Source organism: Temnothorax curvispinosus, unplaced genomic scaffold (assembly GCF_003070985.1).
Source record: "Temnothorax curvispinosus isolate PA1 unplaced genomic scaffold, ASM307098v1 QBEX01007734.1, whole genome shotgun sequence".
Taxonomy (NCBI): Eukaryota; Metazoa; Arthropoda; class Insecta; order Hymenoptera; family Formicidae; genus Temnothorax; species Temnothorax curvispinosus.
The window spans coordinates 293669-308924 of NW_020217514.1; the positions used below are offsets into that span (position 1 = coordinate 293669).

Genomic DNA, 15256 nt, shown 5'->3' on the forward strand with positions numbered 1-15256 from the left:
CGTCTAGAGCGACAAATTATGTGAGCCGTATTATAAGGAGGATACTTCGATACCTCCATGTAACGTCGCATTTGACGTAATCCGCTTAAACGTGCATTAGCCGCAATAATCCTCGGATATACGTACAAAATATATTGCAAACTGTAACAATAAGTGCCCGCAGATGTTTCGAAATACGAGTAAATAATAAATAAACCTCGGCAATAACTTTGTGGGTAACAAGATACATCCACACAGAACAATTTCCTTCTCTCTTATACATTTGATAATTCAATATCATTTATAACATAAATTTTATATCAATTTGCAAACAATTGTATATCGATGCTATTTGAAACCGGTCACATGGCGAACTTTTTAACAAATAGTAAGATTAATTAAAATGTTCATTCGATAAAGAAATGCCTTAATAATTAGAAAGTTTTAAAATGCAGGGTGCGATTCACAACATAGTCTTGAAAATTCAAGTAATATATAACACGTAGAAAATTCACCTTGTTTATCTAATAATCTTGCTGAGACTACATGAGAGAGGATCGTTTTACGTAAGGGGGAAAAAAGCTTGGGACGATGAAATCTAGTACGTCGGGATTTATGACGTGAAAAATAGATATAATCTCGTGTATTGTGTGTACTGAAACAGAATTTTTATTAAGGGACGACAGTTGAGCTGTTCTGTCCCTTCAAGGAAACAAAATTGACACGACTTATTAGAATGGGTTTGAGCTAACAGAATAGCGAAGACAAATAAAAAAAAAAAGTTCTTTTCATAGTCACGCGCAAACCCATCTTTACAATTTGAAGAAAGAAAAACGGTAATGTTACTTAGAACAAGAAAACCTATTTATAATTTTGTTTTATACCGCTTACAGATTCCGAAAGGATAACACACAATGAGAATATTGTCTTGACAAATGCACATAAAAATCAGAAATACAGAGAGTATTTCATCTGCGCACAATTACGCGTGAGCCGCGAGTTATTTGTAAATGATATGCAAGCTACATAATACTGCGAAATCATTTTATTATCCATTTAGAGACGCACTTTTTAGTTTCATTAATCGTGTAATCCTAATTGCATCAATTATAAAATTCAACAAGTTGTTTCTAGAATTCCAAGAGAAATTTCGCAATCTTATGTCGCTTGCAATTTACGAACAACAAACTCAGAGATTTCAACGTCACAAAATAAATCGATGTCCGTTACACAGGGTCGAAAATCCTTCGTTCATATATCGTTAATAGCAGCAATATTAATAATAGTAACAAAATATCACATTATATAGTAGCCGTTCAGATATGACATTTGAGTGATTATTACAATTTTTTTTAAAAACAAGTGTAAATAATAAGTTCTTTAACAAAACGGTAAAGCAGGATAGTCAATAAACTGACTTTTACATTTCGAACGAATTATTTTTTTTTTGCTTTTTTAAAAATATTTTATGTATATTGGAGATCTAATTCCAATATTATTATCGAGCTGCGTATGTTATTCGAACGCGGAAAGATCGTTTGTTTAGATGTTTAAACCTCCGATGCGATCAATTCTCGGCTCGTTTGTTGGGAATGTGCTTACACGCAGCTCGCCGCATTGGATCAACCAATGGAAATAAATTCAGGCGAAGGTACGAGATCTAGATGTGCTGTTAGAGAGCTCGTTCTTATGATGTTCCCCTTCACACTTACGATTTAAATCGTAGATATTGAGAAGTAGAATTTACCCTCCCCTGGATGGGATCGGAGAGAGTCCTCCGCAATTCTCGCATATACCCGGATGTTAACACATTTACTTCCGAAATCTTCCGTAGGTATTTCTACGTCGCACGAATTACACTCGCTTACTTTCATATCAAGGGCACTCCTTGTTATATCCAAGATTAGTTGCGGGAACCGCACTTGAATATACCTCATGGAGCAGACGTGAAGACGTGGTAAAATATACCAAAGTAAAAAATGTTTACTTTGGCAACTTGCAACTGTGAAACGCGCCACGAACATACTCATTAACTTTATTTTCCAGAATTTTTTTCAGAAAAGGATACTCGTCTGTAATTTAGAATATAGGCAATATATAGGTATGGCTGCAAGAGAGGTAAAGATTATAAAATTACCACGTTCTTCAGTCTGCTCACATAACATTGCTAATCAATGTTTCTTTCTCTTCTTTTTTTTTTTTGATTTTTTTAAGCCCACTTTTTTCTAAGTTTATATACTTCGCATAAACATCATTCTTTAGAAAGAGTCAAATACAGCACGCAAATTTGTAGATTTTTAATATCAATGGACGAGTTTTCGTTTACAATTTTTTGTATGGGTGAAATGTACGAACATCGTGCATCGATCACATTTAAAGATCAGTAAGAATTTTTGGTTAGAAATAATTTTTGATTGGAATAGAATAGTTTGTAAAATTTTTATAAAATCAAAAAAGTTGAACCGCTTGCTTATTAGCCACTTATTAGCTTATTGACTCTTTCGAAAGCTGAATAAAATACATTTCGCAAAATAGACTCCATAAAATGGATCTATCGATGTTTCCAATTACAGCGCAGTAAGACTAAGTATTTTCTTCTTAGTCTATGTAATATTGCCAAAAGAATTTTCAAAGAATCGCCGTAAGCAAAACAACAGGAGAAGCTAATAGAATAAGAGCAGATTTTTCGTAGTTTGTAAATGGGAACATTTCGCGGATCAGATCGTTTGGCGAAACAATTGTTATTACATTGAACCCATTTACGTTTGTATATTAAGTAGATAATAAAATGAAAGGGGACCGTAATATTAGACTATGACGCAATCGTATGCGATTCCGATCGATCAAATTAATATGCAGTGGGCGACAGATTATTTGATCAACAAAATCGCACATTAGCTTAATTCATTACAGTATCTTTGCATTAACAGTGACACAAAAAAGAACTCAATAAATTATCAAATCGTATAGCAGATATAATTGTTGGTCTTCCGGTCTGCTTTGGTTGTTCATTTTATGTAGTCAACGGGGCACCATCATTATCTGGCAGATTATTTGCTTTCGTTATCTCGGTCAAGCAGAAGACAGCGTTCTGAATAGATCAGAGATCATTCGATCGTAATCGTTAATGGACATCACCGATAACGAAACTCTCGCAATATCAATACTGACTTCTCGCCTGTACTCAATAGATATTTATCTGCCTGTATAGTAGTTACAACAATAGCTAAATATGTTGTTAGAAAAATTTTGCCGAATCGAAGACTATCGAGGAAGCAAATAGAAATAGAAAGACGCGTAACGGTTGTTGAGTACGGTACATCGTATTTCAACGTATTTCAATCGTCGTCTTCGGTCGAGTTCAATCTTAGCGCGATACGTTATATTAATTTATCTTCCTTTCATCCAGGAATCGCGCAGAAATCACAAATGCACGTGTATGTGTCTACAAACCGGGCAATAAGTCGCAAGTGCGATTGCTTTGCAACTTGTAACCCGATGTGATTATTTAGTAACTTCTTACGCGGTTAAGTTGTGATTATTTTGCAACTTAAAACTCGCTTTGCAATAAATCCGCGGTGAACGATTATTTTGCAACTTATAATTCGATTTGCAATAAATCCGCGGTAAACAAAAGCAGTAATCGCGCGAGGATTGTGTTACGTTTACCTAAATATTTCTTTTTTCATGTTATATTGACGAGTCAGATTTATGGCATACGCAATCAAGAATGTGTAAATTTTCCAGAATCGTAGAGTTGTATACACGAAATGAATTACATTTCGTAAGACGAGAAGAGAACTTGCAAAGCCCATGATAAGCTAAACTCGCGAGTATGATAGCGCATATTCATTTACATTAGATTTTACAAAAATGCGAAATCTGTCTCTCGATATTCAGCTGACGATGGAACCCTCTACGAAAATGGAGATTCGCGAAATATCTCGACTCGAAAATATACTTAGAATTTGCGTCAAACTTAAGCCATGTACTCGGTGTCGCTACGAACGAAAATTACGTATATTGGTCGAAGGTTGAAGGCAGCGAGCATGAACAACCATTCGTCCAGATCAACGTTCTGTACACATCTGTTCACAATATTCAATTTGCAATTTCAGTTTTCTCTTTTTTTGTGTCAGCAGTTATCTCATTACTGTTTATCTATTATCTACAGTTTCCGTGATAAGCTCACAGTGCCTGATATTACAGCCCTAAATACATTTTAAACCGCCTTCTCGTCACCGTTAATATTCCATTCAAAGAGGATTCCCCTCAAATATGAAATATTCTGGTATCGCATATTGTTCCATATCTTTCGCATCCAAAAACCTAAGTCATATTGGCTGGTGGCTTTCGAATTCTTAAATTTCACCTATAATAGTCATGCATACCAAACAGTACATTTCTTGCATATTTTTCTACTCTTTCTCGTGTTTAGCCATAATTTCATGGAGATCTCTAGAGATTCTATGTTGATATTATCAATAATACAATAACTTTGGCAGTTATTTTATCTTTCACGAGAGATAGAGTATTTCACAGTGCACCCTTAAGCTCACATTTTAGTGTGAGCTGTCAGTTCCTCATGTGCATTCACTTGCAATCCATTTATTCCGCGTTTTCCGCGTCTTTCTATTAATTTTAGCAATAAATCCTCGCAATTTGTTAGTTCTCAATTTTAGCCTCGATAGACTGTTGTTGTATAATTAAACGTAGGCTGCGATTGGACATATACGTTATTATCAGCATCAGCCATAGAACCTCTTTTTTTGTTAGGGAATCCACCAGCCAGTTCTTTATAAAAAAATAATTATATAAAACTAGTCAATTGTACAACCTCTGATTCTCAATCACGATATAGTAAAAAGAAAATCCAATTGCGTTTTTAAAAAAAGAAAAAAAAAAGGAAAAGCAAATTCCATTAGCGGTTGAATGAACAGAAAAAGATAGTTTAAGCGTTGACAAGTGATTTGAATTTCAGAGTTGTATGACAATATTGACAGATAGCAAAATCAAGCCATGATCAAATATTACAACTGATATTTAATATCCAAATTTTATAAATCGCTAAGGGCAATTTATATATATGTATATATATACACACGACCTTATTGGTATTAAGGACAATTTATATATGCATGACAGTACAAAAGTAATGAGCACATGTGAATCAGTATGTTGTACTCGGTGAGATTGGCCGATAGATTTTCTAAATCATATATGCCCTCTTCTTCATTGTTACACAACAACAGAAGGAAAAAAAATACTGGAAGAATGAAGCCGTTGTATAAAAATCCTCTATTAAAACGATGTTGTATGTCCTCGCATGTAGTATTTACAGTTATGATAAAATGCAATGATTGATTATTATGTTATTCACATATCTGTTTACATATTGTGCATCTTGATAATGGCTTGACTCTGATTTGCTTTAGCTTATGTACATTTAAATGTATTTATGTACAAAGAAATGATTCGCACTGACATTTGCCCGACACTTCAATCACTCAACTCATCATTACTCATACTTAGTACGTTTTATTTACAAGTAAACTCACTCTTTGACACACTTTGACACACACTTTAAACTCTTTGAGCGTGTGTGAAGCTTCATTTTACCACAATGCATCGAAACTACTTGGACACGTTGCCTTCTTCCATACTATTATTGTCTTCTGGTCTCGCCACGTACAAACTGGGGTCTATCACCTTTGGGATAGGTTTAATTTCTGTTCCAAGCTCTTGTTCGATACGGTGTAGGTTGAAGCGATCTTCATACGTGATTAGGTTAATTGCTATACCTAAGTGGCCGAATCTTCCAGATCGGCCGATTCGATGCAGATATGTCTCTGCCATCTTCGGAAAGTCAAAATTGATTACGACGTTCACAGCTTGAACATCAATACCGCGGGTAAATAGATCACTGCTCACCTGTAAAAAAAGAAAACATTTAATAAAAACATTAATAAATTACAATCTTCAATTATAGATACATTAGTACAATGTACAATTTGCTTCAATATTTACATTTACTTGAACTAGAGATAATACATTATATATAATGTAATTAAAATTGAAATAAGATTTAAATTTTTCTAATTAAAAATGTTATACATTAATTAACTTACAAGATTTCGGCATAATCCTGCACGGAAATCATGGAATACGCGATTTCGGTGTGCCTGCGCCATTTTCGCGTGTATATAATAACAGCAATACCCAAGGTCTGTTATTTTCTTAGCCAGCAATTCGACGCGTTGCGTTGAATTACAGAAGATTATGCTTTGCGTTATTTGCAGCTATAAAAGTAATACATAAATTAATAATATATTTGCTTGAAACCAAAAGATTTATTATATCATTGATAAAGAATTACATAAGATCAAATTAAGTCTTACCTTGGAGAATAGCGTGTTAAGGCAGTGAACTTTTTGTCGTTCCTGTACAAAAGCGTAATATTGTGTTACGCCTTTCAAAGTCAACTCTTCCATTAAATTAATCTCATATGGATCTCTCAAGTGTTTCTCCATAAATTGTTTCACAGTCAGAGGAAACGTAGCTGAATACAGCAAAATCTGACGCTCATGTGGTAATCTAGAATGAAAATAATAGAAAACTAATAAACACAAAATAACAGAGATGAGTAATATGGTTATTTTTTTTGGAATAATTGATAGTATTATATTACACGCGTGATATGTATTAAATTTCTGTAATATTAGCTAAAAATTGTGTTTTAATAGTATCAGATAGAAAATATGGCAACGAGTTAAAATTGCGAGTGAAATAAATAGTACAATTTCAGTGAATTTTAAGCGAGAGTCAATTAAAGTTAGTCATTGATTAGTCAATTTGATACACTCGGGAATGTGAATATATTGCAACATGACATGCCTAAATTCAATATGACACGTTTTACATTTCAAGCACTTTAATTATACGAAATGCAGCATTGCATGTACGAGCGCATAAAAGAAGCAAAGCGTTGTGAATGGTCGACCTTAATTGTCTCTCATACAAAAAAAATATTGAACTTGAGATTTTTCTGCACAGTTCTTCATAGTTATCCACCTACCGTAAAAGGAGTGTGTGGTTAAATAAAGAAATTCTGTGTAAAATAAAATGTAATATTTTTGTACAAACGCACCTCGATATTACATGATCCAACATTCCTTTGAAGTCTTGCGACAGCAGCTTATCTGCTTCGTCCAAAACTAGAATTTTACAATGCTCCATATTTGCCACATTCTTGTCCATCAGATCAAGGATCCTTCCTGGCGTTGCGATTATCACTTGTACTGAAAACATAAATTACAGACAAATTATACATCGGTCGACTCATTTAATGTAATTTATCGATAAATCACACACTTTCCTAGACCTTACCTTTTTGATAAATCCTCATAATGTCGTCTCGTAAGTTAGTTCCTCCAGTAGTAACCATAACTTTTATATCCATGTGCTTTGCGAGCTCAATACAAATCTGTGATGTTTGTAGCGCTAATTCTCTTGTAGGCACAATTACCAGTGCTTGGATTACGTCTTTCCTCGGGTCAACCTGAAGTGGCAATAATAAGCACGCGACATTCAAAACAAATATTTCTTTTTTTTTTTTTTTTTCAAGCTAAAGCCTTCATCATACCTGTTCCAGCACTGGAATTGAGTACGCTCCAGTTTTACCAGTTCCATTTTTCGCTCGTGCCAAGATGTCCTTACCAGAAAGTGCAATAGGAATACTAGCTTCTTGGATCGGCGATGGCTTCTCCCATCCCTTTTCAAAAATTCCCATCAATAGTTCTCGTTTTAGGCAAAATTCTTCGAACTCGTTACCACGTGTGTCGGTAACATCCTGTAAGGTATATTTCGAACTAAATTTCAATGTGGAAAACTTAAGTATTCAATTTCTCAAGGATCTTTATCCGCAAACAATAGTAAAATTAATTTTGAAGACTTATTAAAATTTTTCATATTGCAAGAATAACTCAAATTTTAAGGTATAAAAATTTGTTATACATTTAGTTATATATTTATTATGTATACTTATATTAATTTATTGTTACATATTTATATATCGTTATTAATTTCTCGTTACTTAATAATTTATTAATTTGTCTTTTTCTATCATAGAACTCACACTTGTTTTAATTCTTTTATCCTTTGGTGGAATCTTTAATTTGGCTTTCCAACCCACATCATCCATTTTCTCTATCTCTGATTTATTAGACAAACCAGAATTCAACATATGGTTAGAGTTCATATGCGTTTCGGTCATCATTTTGGAAATATTGTAGTATATCTACTATCTTTTCCTGACGACAGAAAAGAAAATAAAAGACACGTTATTACTATAATTACATTTAATATACGCATACACGCTAGCTAAGCTTACGTAGGAATTACGATATAAATTTCTTTGTGTAAATGTTTAAAGTCACATAAATTTTACTCATAACGTTTTTATATCACAGTTACACTTGTAAAATATTGAATTATATCATAATAGTTCTGATCCCGTAAGCATATTCGAAAGTATGTATCAGGTTTTATATTAACGTCTAAATAGAAGGAGATGGAAAGGGAGCAAGGCCAAACACAATTGACCTACAGTGTATGCCTGTAGGTATCTCTCTGTGTTTGCCGTTATGAATACATTCGAATATGCTAAGTGTTTTTGTGTGTTTGGATACAGGAAGCAACCATGAATAACTCTATAGATGAAGCAGTTGACTGTGTTAGTCGAAAAAATTCGATTTCCATATCGTTTGTAACTTTCAATGAACACGAAATTTAATATAATTACACAAGAAATAAGAACTTTCTTGAGTGAAGTAAAGAATTCAATAAATTATTTTTTTAGAAAAACAGAATTATGAAGCTAATTTTAAGCTTTACAAAAAGATTTTATTCAAACAAAGCGACACTTTTTCGTTTTAATCGTATACTTAACGCACGTTAAGAAAAAGAGATTAAGAAAACAAGAGAGGCTCTTAAGCGCTATTAAGATTTGTTATGTACGGAATGTATTGAAGTATTACTCATACAACAAAGAGACAAAGGAACATTCTTGAGATTTCGTTGTATCTTCGAATGACGAAAGTTCGCGACCGTTCCGAAAGTTCCGTAAATTCAAAAACGGCGTAAGGAAAACACGTACATACTCAGTACTCACCTAATCGCGAGTGATTAACGGTAGCCGATATGCGCCGCCCGGGCGAGTACTGAGTATACCCGTCACGGGAATTTCAACCGTTCGAACCGTCGATAACGGCAGAACTCACGCGAGTGAGGGATTTGCGCGTTAAATATACCGTGGCCGGCTTGCTTGTCTCCACGCGGCTCCAACGGACGCCGATCGCGAAGGGGGGCCAAAAGGGGGGTTCTTTTTTTTTTTACACCCTTGTCTAGATCGGCTCGCGCGAACGGGGCGTTTCGGGGCGACGAAAAAGCCCCCGGGGCGATATTACTTGAACCGTTCCAACACGAGGGGGGCTCCGCGCGTGGAATTTCTCGCGGCGCGCCGCCGCGGGGGCCGGGGGACGACGACGGACGGACGGACAGAACAATGGGGTTGTGGCGGTTGTGCGGGAGTCGCCGGGCGGACGCGTAACGTCGTCGTCCGCGTGGTTGCTCCTTACCTTGAAAACGAATGGACGTCGATGCCGTGTGTGTATATGCGTGTGCGCGCCTCGGGCACTCGATCGTGGGAAACAACACGCCAAAATGGCCGTTCCCCCAATGTCAATGGATTTCGCCGACTTCTCGCAGCGCCAGTAACCGCGTCGGGGCACCGTTTTTTCTCGTTCGGTGCGATGCCGCGCTGTCGCTTCTCCCTCTCCTCACTCTCCTCGCGCTCTCTCTCACTCTCTCGCCCTCTCTCACTCTCTCTCTCTCTCTCACACTCGCTCTCACTCTCTCGCTCTCGCTCTCACTCTCCCTCTCGCTCTACCTCTCTCTACCGCTTCTCTACTCGTTACGCTTCGGAAAAAAAGCGTTCTAGTGTTTAACACGCGGTCCCGACTCTCAGTCTCTCGGTCTGTCTCTACGACTCGTAATTTGCGTTCCTCTTGCAGTATCCCGAAATCCCGACTGATGCACTGCGTCGAATGCGAGCGACGATTATTGCTTGTTCGGTGTACACGATCCGCACCATGAAAGAGCGACGGTAGCAAGACGGCGATGCCACCGTGGCGCCCCGGTCCCGGCTCCCGGCCAGGCCGCCAGGCGTCGTTTTAAGGCGGTATTCATGAGAGGGACACGCGGCGACGCGGCCGGATTGCGGCGAGCGAGATCAGCCAATGGATCTGTCATTTGTTGCTGAATTTTTCATACCTTCTGTTCTTCCGTTTTTCAACTCCGTCTTCCGATCATACGGGCCTGTCGTTTACATTTCAGATAGCGCAACATAAAACAACCGGAAAGAACAGACCCGGAAACATGGTTCCGGCACGAATCACGTGCCACGTGGTTCGAATTGTGTATGCGGCGGCTTGGCCAATCACCGCGTGCCAAGTATATGAGAGCGACACGTTGCTGTCGAAACTAAAAGCGGCGTTCATAATTCGATCTTGCGTTCAAGATCATTTTTAAGTCTAATATCAGATGAACTTGAGATTCCATCCGATCAATAAAATAGTTATATAATATTTCGAGACGATTTTATATTTAAAAGTAATTTCAGATAATTTTAATATAAAATCATATTAAATCTAGTCTCAGATATTTTTAAAATTAAAAATATTTCCATCCAATGAAGTGTCTTGAGATTGCGTTTCTTAAATATAAGATCAGACATGAATATTTTCGTCAAAGCGATATTCAAGCCTCATATATTCGAAATAAAGTCCCAGTAGAACATAAAACTCATAATGGCATCATGATAACGTTATCGTGACTTTGTTCATCACTTAAAAATTATCTGGACATGTCCAGGTCATGATAATGTCATCATAATCATGTCATTATAGAGTTCTATCTGAAGTTGGTCACAGAGTTATAAATTCAACATATATTACAAGTCTGATCTCGGGTGAACTTGAGATTCCGTCCGACTAATAAAATGGCAGTATTTGAGCTAATGATTTCATAATTAAATTTAAAGTTAAATAATTACTCAGATAATTTAAGTGTAAAATCATATATATATTAAGTTTAGTTTCAAATAATCTTAAGATTCTATTCAATGAAATACATCTTAACATCTCGAGATTGATGTAATCCTAGAAACGATTTAAGCCTCATCGTACGTCAGAGATCAAAATAAGTATAGCTTTACGGAGCTATAAGTATAGCTACAACTTCAGCGTATATCGCGAATTTTTAAATCTGAATTACGCAATAAATCATGTTAATAAAGTTGCCGCACACCTGTTGACGATATGAAAGATTGAAATTTTATTGAGAAATATAAAGAACGGCATAAACTTCGATCATATAACGCACGCGTCAGAACATTGACTTTACATTGGTATAAGCGCTATATACGTCGTTGAGAGCGACTTTAACTACCGCCGGTAGTTAAAAAGTCGCTACCTCTACTATCTACTCCTATATCTACTCCTCGCCGTCGTTCCCCATCCGGGATTCATGGGCAAGGGATCTCCTTCTTCTGAGATATACGGTACTTGCGACAGGCTTCCGGACAGTGGCGTTCCAGGTAGCGCCTTTGTGAGAAAGCCTTAAAGCACACGCCGCAACGCCACTGCCACTGATGATGATTGCGTGTCCTTTGATGTGCGCGAAGATTCGAGCTGCAATAATCCCAAAAGATTAATTAGTCGCGTGGCAAATGATGCACCCTTGATAGCAATTAACATTCCGAACAGCGCTATTATAATCGAATAGAACGAGAATAAAATCGTTCTCCATTTTTCCCCGAAGATGCTTTGACAGCTTCACAGATCTTTCGTATATACTTCAACTTTTTAATCTGATTTTTGATCAAAATTTTTGCTTTCTCTACCTAGGATGAGATCGATTCTTAATACATAGCAATTAACATTCCGAACAGTACTAATCGAATAGAACGAGACTTTCGTGTACTCCAACTTTTTATTTTAACTTTTGATCAAAGTTTTCCCTTTAAGAGATCGATTCTTATCCACGTTTCTCGTCGACGGAATTAAAACACAGGAGCGCGTTCCTGCGTCGGAGTCCTTGTCGTACGTACCGATCGGCGAAAGATTTATGACAAACCGGGCACTCAAAGGGTCGCTCGCCCGTATGTAGACGCAAATGACCCTTTAGCACCCACGGCCGGTCGAAGCTCTTGCGACAGTACGGGCAGTAGTGCATCGTTTTATTTCTCTTCCAGTGCTGGGCGCCTTCTCGAGCGGACGCCGTCTTACCCTCGGCAGCATTGACCGACTCGTGCTTCTGTTTCGGCAGCAAGTACAGAGCCTGCGAGAGCGTCTGCGTTTCGCAGCCGTTGATCACGACCGGCGGATTTATCACGTTAGCGACTTTTCCCGCCTCCGACGTCTGCGTAGCCGATCTCTCCGCCTTGGAGGAGAATCGCGGCACCCCGTCGAGCAATATCGTCGACACCTTCCCCGCATTATCGTTCACGTGCCCGTCGATCGACGCCGCATCGTGATGTGTATTTCCGCAATTTTGCCCAGCTGGATTTAACTCGGCGTCGAATGTCGCGCCGTTGCTCTTGTGGAAGCTGTAACGGGTTACGATGGGCAGCCCGGAGCAGGTCCAGATATTGCTCGTCTTGGACGTTGCGTCTTTCGTATGGCTCTTCCGCTTGAGATCCGTTGACGGCGGCAGCCACGGGAATTCGGTCTCTGTAAAAATCGATTTTCCGTCACTCGAAGCTGGCACGATATTTATTACCGGAATAGTCGAGATTTAAAGCATCTCTGAAGGATTTATTGTTATTTTAAGTGGCAGAAAGTAATTCTGTAATAAATAAATTAAGTAATTGGAAAGAGCCTGACAGAAAGTCATTCCATGTGAAATTAAAATTTCGCCTATCGACAGTTAATAATTAATCTCCAAGTTTTGAAGTACGTCTTTCTTGCGTCTAACGAGAAAAATTAACATTTCTCTTCCTTCCTCTTCAGTCAGCAGAATAAATGGCAAGATATAATTGTTTAACGAGAAATAAAAGAGATGTACGTAAAAATTCCGTCGCACATTTATTTAGCTACAACCCTATTGCGTTTGTATGGTTCCTGAAAATGTATCTTCGGTATTTATTTTTTGATAATCTATGTAATTATTCGGCAGAACTCTCAGGAGAATCACGTGAAGATAAGAGACTCCCGGCATAGATATCCGCAGCCTGTTTATTATTATTGTGACAATAGTCAAGGTTGAAGTATAGAGACACGTGTCGAGCACATACATGCCATGGATATTCCATAGCCGTCATAGCCGATAATGAAGCTCGGCTCGTCTGGTTTTACATTAGGCCTGAATAATCTTAATGGTCCGCAGAAAGATATCGTAAAAGATATCGACAAAAGATGAAGATATACCTTCGCTCGAATTGTCCGTCTTGTGATACCGCGCCATGGACTTTATCAAGCAACGCGGCATACTTCCCTGAGATAAAGTATGGAACTTTTTCCGTTTTACACTGTTTTACACCACCGTTCGCAAGGGACACGAAGAACTTCCTTTCGTTAGCTTCCACTGCAGCGGTATGGCAATATGGCAATGGAACTGCCGGGCACTCGATCGGCTTTTATTTTTTTCAAGCAGTAGCGTATTTATCGAGAGAGCTCGCGACTAACCCGATAAATAATGGGATATCTTATAAATTATACCAATTTTTTTCTATTTGATATTTTGCTCACTATGCGATACGATTGAATGTTATTATATCTCATTTAAAATAACAATTGTAAAATAAAACCAACATTAATTAATCCATATAAGACAATATTATCTCAGATTTCTTCGCGTTTGTTGATTCGTCAAATAGAAATCGATTATTCCTATTTTATTTATTAAAATGTTATGTATTTCCAGTTTTACATATATTTCTCGAAATTTTTGCTCCGATCTTTATTATTATATCTCTGTAAAATTTTCATACGTTTGGCTGCCCCTACGGAAAATTACTACGGAAAGACTACTGTAGTTTTGAAAAAAAGTACACGAAACTATAGTAAATATTACAGAGTTAATTGCTAAAGTTTTGTGTGTTTTTTTCGCAACTACATCAGTAACTTTTTCCATAAGGGTGAGGGTTTCGGAAAAAAAAAATCAAGATAGAGAGATCAGGACGAAAAATTATAATATTTATTACATTTTAGATATGATAATCAACATGTGATAAATTTAATAAATTGTAAATCGTTAAAGTATTAAAAAATTATTAACCCTATTTCCTCCAACCCGCCCTTTCGTGTCCCACGAGTTTCTAACACTCGTTTGTTGCGGAAAACAAACGATCGTGACAAACAATTTGTTTGTTCGTGAGTTATGATTTTTTAAATAAAACGAGTCGTAACGTGTGTTTGTCAACATATAATTGTTGTAAAAAAATATTTAAATAAATGATTTCCAAATGTTATTTACATTGATTTTTAGTCGAAGGTACAAAGATATTATAATAATTTTGGGGGAATTTTTCAAAGCTATTAACATTTTGAAAAACACGTGAGACTTGAAAGTGCATGGTTGGAGGATTAAAGGGGTGGAAAAAACGTTGGAGGAAATAGGGTTAAAATTAAAAGTAAAATTGTTTTTATATTAAATTAATTTTGAGAAATAACTAAAAGAATTTTGATATATATCTCATCGTCAAGTATCCATTATTTGAGATTTTTAGAGGTGTTTTTCTAAGTTGTCAGCAGCGACCTTTCGAGTTTTGATAATATTCCCGTGTGGTGGAAACAAGAAACTTCGTACGAACGTATTCGGGTCCAACGTCCAACGTATCAGAGTCGCTTCAACCGGCGTCGCGACCACATCCTGACGTGTTTTCTTCTTTTAAAATACTAAAATTATATTTCAGCCTTACATGTATACAAGAACCTCCATTCACTGTGAGTACACTTTTTTCTTTTTTTTTTATATAAAATTTGCGTTACACATCGCACTCTCCCAAAATAAAAATGCACGTAATTTTAACAAATAAGTTATACATTTATAATTAAATGCAACAATTTTTGATTGGACCATTTGTACGACATTTAAAATATATCCACGGCAATAAAATATCGCATTTTAATATTTAAAGAACGTAATATAACGTAGTATATTTAAATATTTGAATATAAATTTAATATAGAGTATATTTATAAAAATTTAGCATCGTAAC

General features: G+C 36.7%; 2 protein-coding genes across 3 annotated transcripts; both read right to left on the bottom strand.

The window, feature by feature from the left end:
• Positions 1 to 623: 623 nt before the first annotated feature.
• Positions 624 to 10146, bottom strand: LOC112457374 (putative ATP-dependent RNA helicase me31b). Of its 2 annotated transcripts, none has more exons than XM_025020384.1 (8): positions 9615 to 10146; positions 8114 to 8288; positions 7622 to 7828; positions 7366 to 7537; positions 7127 to 7277; positions 6378 to 6573; positions 6108 to 6278; positions 624 to 5910 (listed from the first exon to the last, which is right to left on the bottom strand). In XM_025020384.1, exons 2-8 carry the CDS (start codon positions 8252 to 8254, stop codon positions 5614 to 5616), a joined length of 1335 nt encoding a protein of 444 aa, XP_024876152.1. In that variant the 5' UTR covers positions 8255 to 8288; positions 9615 to 10146; the 3' UTR covers positions 624 to 5613. The 2 variants fall into 2 exon arrangements, with proteins under 2 accessions (XP_024876152.1, XP_024876153.1); XM_025020385.1 differs by lacking the exon at positions 9615 to 10146 and adding an exon at positions 9149 to 9256.
• Positions 10147 to 11216: 1070 nt separating this feature from the next.
• Positions 11217 to 13620, bottom strand: LOC112457337 (zinc finger protein 583-like). The gene is made up of 3 exons (XM_025020326.1): positions 13464 to 13620; positions 12146 to 12767; positions 11217 to 11726 (listed from the first exon to the last, which is right to left on the bottom strand). Exons 1-3 carry the CDS (start codon positions 13522 to 13524, stop codon positions 11561 to 11563), a joined length of 849 nt encoding a protein of 282 aa, XP_024876094.1. The 5' UTR covers positions 13525 to 13620; the 3' UTR covers positions 11217 to 11560.
• Between the last annotated feature and the right edge of the window lie 1636 nt (positions 13621 to 15256).